Source organism: Oryzias melastigma, linkage group LG7, assembly GCF_002922805.2.
Source record: "Oryzias melastigma strain HK-1 linkage group LG7, ASM292280v2, whole genome shotgun sequence".
Lineage (NCBI taxonomy): Eukaryota > Metazoa > Chordata > Actinopteri > Beloniformes > Adrianichthyidae > Oryzias > Oryzias melastigma.
This window is the reverse complement of record NC_050518.1, coordinates 23,314,428-23,321,995: the sequence shown is the minus strand read 5'-3', so window position 1 is coordinate 23,321,995 and position 7,568 is coordinate 23,314,428. Positions and strand designations below refer to the sequence as shown.

General features: G+C 42.0%; 2 protein-coding genes across 3 annotated transcripts in view; both read left to right on the top strand.

Annotated features, from left to right (window-relative positions):
- Positions 1 to 2,629, top strand: part of cfap206 (cilia and flagella associated protein 206) — a 7,784-nt gene extending 5,155 nt beyond the window's left edge. The window contains exons 7-12 of the mRNA XM_024294036.1: positions 535 to 654; positions 947 to 1,145; positions 1,234 to 1,374; positions 1,826 to 2,019; positions 2,113 to 2,256; positions 2,357 to 2,629. Coding sequence (XP_024149804.1) covers positions 535 to 654; positions 947 to 1,145; positions 1,234 to 1,374; positions 1,826 to 2,019; positions 2,113 to 2,256; positions 2,357 to 2,581 — 1,023 coding nt within the window. The 3' untranslated portion in view covers positions 2,582 to 2,629. The remainder of the gene's footprint in view (positions 1 to 534; positions 655 to 946; positions 1,146 to 1,233; positions 1,375 to 1,825; positions 2,020 to 2,112; positions 2,257 to 2,356) is intronic.
- A 132-nt stretch (positions 2,630 to 2,761) lies between these two features.
- LOC112158649 (peptidase M20 domain-containing protein 2) lies at positions 2,762 to 7,087 on the top strand. 2 transcript variants are annotated; one of them, XM_024292089.2, is made up of 7 exons: positions 2,762 to 3,764; positions 3,842 to 3,990; positions 4,097 to 4,239; positions 4,318 to 4,472; positions 6,073 to 6,208; positions 6,284 to 6,391; positions 6,469 to 7,087. In XM_024292089.2, the coding sequence occupies exons 1-7, from the start codon at positions 3,372 to 3,374 to the stop codon at positions 6,609 to 6,611; spliced, it is 1,227 nt and encodes a 408-aa protein (XP_024147857.1). In that variant the 5' UTR covers positions 2,762 to 3,371; the 3' UTR covers positions 6,612 to 7,087. The 2 variants fall into 2 exon arrangements, with proteins under 2 accessions (XP_024147857.1, XP_036068798.1); XM_036212905.1 differs by having other exon boundaries at positions 4,097 to 4,472.
- The last annotated feature ends 481 nt before the right edge of the window (positions 7,088 to 7,568 follow it).

Here is a 7,568-nt window from a genome sequence, read left to right as displayed (position 1 = left end):
GCGTCGGACGGTTTAGGCCTCCGCGTCGTGCGTTAATTTCTCATAACGCACACTTCGTCGGGTATTATCCCTTACATAAGTATCGGCAGACGAAATATCGCGATATACATCATCAAATCGATTTCCCCCACACCCGTAGCTTTTAGTGTTCTAAAAGATCAAGATAATGTTTTTTTCTGAGGTGAACATGAGTCATTGTCAAGTCCAAGTCAAACCCCAAGTCTTAAGCGTAGATCAGCAGAATTTCTGGAAAGATAACAGTTCTTGTTGTTTTATCTCTCTTTGTTTGGGTACACATTAGCTATAAATGGAAATAAAAAAAAAACAGGAGAAAAATGTGATTGTACTCATTTTTATTTGGTGTCTTTCATTTGTTTTCTTGTTTGGTAAAAAACCTTTTTAGATGAGAGGAACCATTTGAGAAGAGGAACCAGTTAGGGATACAGGCTGTTCAAGAGGAAGATAATCTTACAAATGTCCTCTTCTTTAATGATAAAGCTGCCTTTCTTTTTTCGCCGTGTGCTTCACCTTCAGACTGATGCAAGCTCGTGCGAGAAGGTCGTTGAACTTCTTCAGACTGATCTCTCATCCCAGCTGAAGATCCTGACAGAAACTCTGAAACCTTCAGAAACTGCACCAGCTCAGAGAGTCATCGTGAGTCCTTCTGTGTCACTGTTTGAGTAGAACTTTGTCTTGTTTAGTTCCCACACAGAAATGTCAAGTTTAGAACTCAGTGCTTCATGTGCTTTCATGTGAGAAAGTATCTTAAGACAGCAAAAAGTAAAGCTCCGCCCCTCTGATTCTTGAGGAGACTAATTGTGTTTATGTGGTTCTGACAGGACTATCAGATCTACTCAGCATTTACAGACGGAATCTTTGTCTCAGCGAGAAACTTTCTGTCTTTTTTAATAAAAAGCCTTTCTTTCATGTGTTACACATTCTTCAGACTTCATTCAAAGCCCTCTCATCAATGTGGTCTCGGCTTCTGGATGAGGCAGAGCTCCTGAACTTCCTTCACAACATCTCAGTGAATCTTCGTCCATTCGTGGCCTCGCAGGCAAGTGTTGGTTCTGAAGCTGGTCTGGACAGCCTGCAGGGGGCAGCAGAGGTGAAGAGTGATGAGCAGAGGGTGGCAGAGTCTTCTGGTATGTCTGACAGACTTCCTACATGCAGTTTAGTGTCACAAAATTCAGCTCAAAGAGTTTCTTAGGTGATCCTGCTCTTGCCTTCCAGGTGAGCAGATTGATCCAGCCCAAGCAGAGACAAAGGAATGGCTCATGCCTGAAGCAGCGTCCAGCTACAGTGAACTGCCGCTTCAATATAACGGTTTCTGTGGTTACACGTTGGTGAACAGTGATGGCCTTCTGCTGCCAGGTACTCATGAGATCCTGCTGTTGGAATTTTATTCTGAAAATTGGTTATTTTGAAAATTGACCGGATTTTCTCGTGTGTCTTGGCGTAACTTCCTCTTGGATCACGTAAAAATAGTCCAGACGGCGAAACAATCGCAGCACCTGTATGAACCAGTGGCCAAAGACTGTGGCACTTTGCGTCTGGTGTGAACCACACCATATGTTAACAAGAGCGCCGAAGGGAAGCGGCCTCCACGCCACTGAACTAGGTGTTAGTCTTTGTGTCTTGAATCTTTCAAATGTGAATCTCGGCCTTCTTTGTTTTTCAAGTCTTCCTTTGTTTTTAAGCACAGATGCGTTGTAATCGGTAAAGAGTTTTCATCTAAACCAACCTCTCCTATGCAGATGCAACAAAACGTTTGTTGTGTAGACTGTACAGTTTACAGAATTTAGAGATGATCTCTCTCTTTTAGGAAATCCACACATTGGAGTCCTGAAGCACGAGGGAAAGCTCTACGCTTTCAGCTCCAAAGAAGCCGCCTTGAAATTTGCCTCCAGTCCAGATGCTTTTGCTGCAGAGGTGGTGGAAAAAGTCAAACGCTCTCCTGAACTCATCCCCCTTCTCAACCTCCATCAGCAGCTCTCCTACGCCAATCCGTACTCGGTGGTACGGTACAACAGTGGCACAGCTGTCTCCAAAAGCAGAACATATGTTTATTTAAAGGAACACAGATTTGATCTGTAATCTCTGATTTTTCAGGTGAAGAAAGAGGAGAACTTGGGGACAGGGTCCTCCTGTAAATGTGACAGTGGAACACAGACAGACATCCACCCCATAGAAACAAACATTGACAAGTCGTATGAGTGGAATGAATGGGAACTTCGGCGAAAAGCTCTCCAACTGGTACGTTTTCAAGTAGACTCTGTCTGGACTGTCCGTGCTTCCCCCTCATAATCCATCAGTTTTTTTGACCAAACAAATCTTTTCTGATCTCGATTCGAAGGTGAATCTGCGAAAAAAAGTGACGCACTCCAGTCAGACGAACCAGAGCCACATGAGGCGGGAAAATGCAACTCAGACCTGGCTGCAGAAGGACGCCGCGTGCCAAAGCAAGAGAGACTGCGGCAGCAATGCCACCGTGCCGCACGTCTACCTGGCAGGTGTGACTGGACAAAAACAGGCTCATGTGGTCAAAGTGAACCTGTCCAAACCTGCTTATGAAGACTGAATGACTGCAGCAGCATCTATCTAAATAAAATTCACTGAAGCTAAACCATGTTTGCTAAGAGTTTGTGTGTGTGTGCACGCATGCGCATTTTAAAGTATATATACTGTATGTTTGGGAGTATAATTCATGTTTTTCTTTATATATTTTGGCTTAGGGTGTGAGTTACACTCAGGTGAAATTTGTATGTGATTTTTTTTTTTTTTTTTTATTGAAATTGGCTCATATGTTCACTATTTTCCCACTAACAAGCACCAGAGGGCACTGTAGGTTTGTGTGTCAGTATTTGTTACTGACAGCAATGTAGAAGAAGCACGTCAAAAGAAATACAGTGGACGTGAATTAGATGTGAATAAATTATGTTTATATATATATATACAAATATATATATATATATATACATGTTTATATTATATTATTATATATATTATTTATATATTATATATATTTGTATATATATATATACATACAAAAGGTGTATTGTAAAAGTCTAACTTCTCTTTTCTTGACCCTTCACTTCCATGCTGTCTTACTTGGAAACTTTCTGAATTAGCTATTGGTTAACTTCAGATTAAGATTTAAAAATGATATTTTTACTTGTTATATTTGAACATCAAACATCGGGAAGCCTATAAACCTTTTTATTTGGTTACAAACTATCCACACTGCAGATTGGAGGAGTTGGGGGAGGCAGAAGTCTATTTTGATCCTCCTCTCATGCACTGTGAATGTGGGTCGACTGAAATCTGAGTCAGTTGTCTCAGTCAGAGTATTAACTTTAGTATTTTAGAGCATGTCGGAGCTCCAGCTGAAACAGAGAGTCAGCTTGTGCATAGATGACGCCAAAACGAAGCTCCACAGCCTCAGTCAGGACATCTGGAGCTGCCCGGAGCTGGCCTACCAGGAGGTCAGATCTCACGACAGACTGGTGGCATTTTTCCATCAGGAGGGAGGCTGGCAGGTCGACAGCCACTTCAAACTGGACACGGCGTTCAGGGCCTGTTGGAGGTCTGCGGGTGTAGCTCAGGGTCACGAGGTCAGCCTGGGTTTCCTGTGTGAGTACGACGCCTTGCCTGGGATCGGGCACGCTTGTGGACATAACTTGATAGCCGAGGTTGGAGCTGCTGCAGCTGTCGGCCTCAAGGCCGCACTGGAAGATGAACAGAAACTTCCCGTCCAGGTCAAGGTAAGTGAGCTGAAAGAATAGCAGTGAATGGAGAAGACGACTGGAGGGATAGACTTTGACAGGATTCTCCACTGCAGGTGACAGTGCTGGGAACTCCAGCTGAGGAGGAGGGTGGAGGGAAGGTCGACATGTTGAGGGAAGGAGCGTTTGAAGGTTTGGATGTGGTGTTCATGGCCCATCCATCAAAGGAGGATGCCACGTACCTCCCCTGTGTGTCCGAGCAGGAGTAAGCTTTATCTCAGCACGAAGATGCTTCACAACACTCTGCTGTACTGTCTGAGAAGCTCAAACACTTATTTAGAAAAGCATTAGATATTTCTTTTATGCTTTAGTGTTACAGTGAAGTATCATGGGAAGGCGGCTCATGCTTCAGCCTACCCCTGGAAGGGCATCAATGCTCTGGATGCGGCTGTGCTTTGCTACAACAATCTGTCTGCGCTCCGACAGCAGATGAAACCGGACTGGAGAGTCCACGGTGAGGAGCGTCGCCATGTCCGCTCCGTGACGGCTCGGATTCTCTGTCACTGTTCCACTATCACTATATGCTCTTCAGGGATCATAAAGAACGGAGGAGTGAAGCCCAACATCATCCCTGACTATACTGAGCTGGAGTATTATCTGAGAACTCCGTCAAGAACTGAACTTCCTGTCCTGAAGGCCAAAGCTGAGAGTTGTTTTCGTTCAGCCGCCATGGCAACAGGCTGTGAGGTGAGAAAAAATCAAATCCTAAGGTTCAGAAAATCTGATGAAAAATGAAGAATCAGAAACGTCCACAAAAACCTCAGAAAATGCAAAGTAAAGCAAGACACACTTTAACAGGTGTCTGCACTGTGGTTAAATCATCTTAATGTAAAACCATCAAATTGTTTATAAATTATTTTTTTCCTCTGTTTAGAAACATTGGGAAAGAACAATAGTGGGTATAAAAAGCTGCAGCAGGTGTACAGTTTTTGCACATTTATATCAATACTTTTGTCTGAAGTCAAGAGTCTGAATGGCCTGACAATCATCTCGTCTCTCTGGATGCTTGGAGCTCCAATGCTGTCCAACCAGGATCTGTTGGACTTTGATTTAACCAAAGAAATATAATTGTCTTTAGTAATTTAAGAATTTTCCTTCAGCCTTGATTCTTTTCCTCTTCTTTTAATCCTGCAAAAGTTCCCCGTCTGCTGTTGGACTGTCTGCTATTATTTGTGACAATTGATGTTATTCAGTTCTGGTGGAGTGGATAAGTACAGTGTTTGGTCCATCTTTAGTTTAGCAGCACATGGTGAAACGTCTAAACCAGGGGTCTCAAACTGGTGGCCCAGGTGCCATTTGTGGCCCCAAGTCAATATTTTGCGGCCCCCGCCTTAATATGAAAGTTCAATGTCTACTAAGCAATATCTTCTGCATGTTCACGCTTCTTTGATGATAGCTTTGGATGTGTTTTGTGATGTTTCAGCTTGGTTTAGGTTTGTGCACAGGTGCTACTTTCTGGTAACTCCTCTCTCCCCAATCCAACAATTGATGCTGAAATGTCAAGATGAAAGGACACCCCATTGACATAAATAGACATGGACAAAGCAAAGCTGTGATGTCACCAACAGAAAATACCTAACCTCGGGTTCCAACGACATGAAGTCAACTCAGTTGCCATTTTTTCGCAGTACGGATATCGCCAGATTTTGTAATTTTGGGACCAGATAACGCTAGCAAGCAGTGATTGGTCCAAGACACTTTGAACGTTTAAGGTGGAGCCAGCGGACACCACATGCTCTTATTGAGACATCTGATTGGCCAGTTTATACTGTAACTTGAATAACTTTCGATAAAGAAAATATATTATATTTAAAAAAATGGTTTAGGAAGAACATGTTAAAAAGAGACACCAGAGCAAGAATAGTTGACTGACTGAGTAAAAGATGTTTATTTTTCAATAGAAGTCTATTGGAGTTTGGCTTTCTGGGACCAACAGGTACTTCCTACTTAGAACACAAGGGGGGAGGGGAGGATTAGTCCAGGTATCTCTCTGAACAGTCAATGGTCAAACCACAATCTCCAGAATGAACAGATCATTGCTGGCCAACCCTGGTTCTCAACAGCCACAACCCTGTATCCCTGACTGCCTTTCTGCTGATTGGATGACTTAAGTGGTCCCACCACCTGGTTGGCTGAACACACCTGGTTTAAGCTTGAAGACAGGCAGGGTTGTGGCTCTTTGGGGCCAGGGTTGTCCCGCCCTTTATGGAGGCCACTGAGCTTCTTCAATGCAAGAAAAAATATTAAAAGTATTGCCATTTGCATATGTTTTAAATTTTTCTTATAGGTTGAAATTGAATTTACCAAAAACCAATATGACAACATCTTACGTATCTCTGCTCTGGAGGATCTCTATGAGAGAAACGGCACAGCTCTGGGGATGAACTTCACCACTGATGAAGATGTTCTCAAGAATGAATCTGGTCTGCAGCAACAGCAGCACCTTCTCATAGCAGATGTTTGAGTCCACCATCTAATGCTGCATCTTCCATCGTCAGGCTCAACGGACTTTGGGAATGTGACATTTGCTGTTCCTGGCATTCATCCATACTTCTACATCGGCTCGGATGCCCTAAACCACACAGATGAGTACAGAGCTGCTGCAGGTATGAAGTTCCCTTGAGGTGTTGAATCTGATAACCTGAGTTTAGACTTCGCTCACTTGAAGGTGGGTTTGTTGCAGGTGATGAAAGAGCTCAGTTCTTTGCTCTGCGGGTGGCGAAGGCTCTGGCCATGACCGCTCTGGATTTACTGCTGCATCCAGAGCTGCTGGAGAAGGTGAAACAGGAGTTCACAGAGGCCAGAAGAAGGGATGACCAGAGATAGAGAGAGATTTTCAGAACATGACAGGATGGTTGTGGAGTATCTTCCTCTCTACCCTCCATTTCTGAATCCCACTGAGGAGTTCTCTTCTTGGAGGTGGAAGGTTTATGACCGGCATCCACATTCCAAAATGACCTGCTAGAGACCATGAATGCAGCTGGTGATGACATCACAGCAGAGATTCAGTTTTCAAGAACATTCTTTCCTCTGTGCTTTGATAGAGCTGATATTATTTGAGATTAAAATATGCTGCCAGACAGACGGGAGAGTCTAGTTGTTCATGATTGATTTGCAGAACTGTCTGTTTTACAGTATTTTCAGTTAAAAACTACTTCATTAAGGTTAACTGAACCAAAGTTGTTTTTTTGTTTGTTCGCTTCCATTTGGACAATGCCATTAATGGCTACAAGTAATTTTTTTGGTAATCTGTAAAGCTTTAAATAAATAAAAAAAATACCTCCAAGAGCTCATAGTTCTTTATTTTTCCAAGCAAAATACTTTGATCTCAAATCTCATAAATGTATTCATTCTTAAAGTCATTTCAGCTATTCTAAACATCATTTATTTTCTGGAAACAATTTGAACCTCAGTGGATTTATTGAGTATTTGCTGCAGATGTCAGTGTTGCTTAAACTTTAACTCTAACTCAAATTATCCAGAAGTGAAAATGCAGTCTTTAAGTGATATGAGACAAGACTAGTCATTTTAAAACAGGAATGTTTCTCACTCTAGTGATTAATTATGTATTTAAATATTCACCATTACATCTAGGTTTTATTTTTTTAACAAAGTTAACACAATAGCTGTATGTTGCAAAAAAATACGTCAATTTTTTTTTACATTTTCTTTTTTTGTAGGTTTTACTAATCTCTTTGTTAAAATGACCTTGTTTTTTTTTGCTTGTTTTAATCTTGTTATATGCTTTTTCATACATATATGTATATATATATATATTTGAGT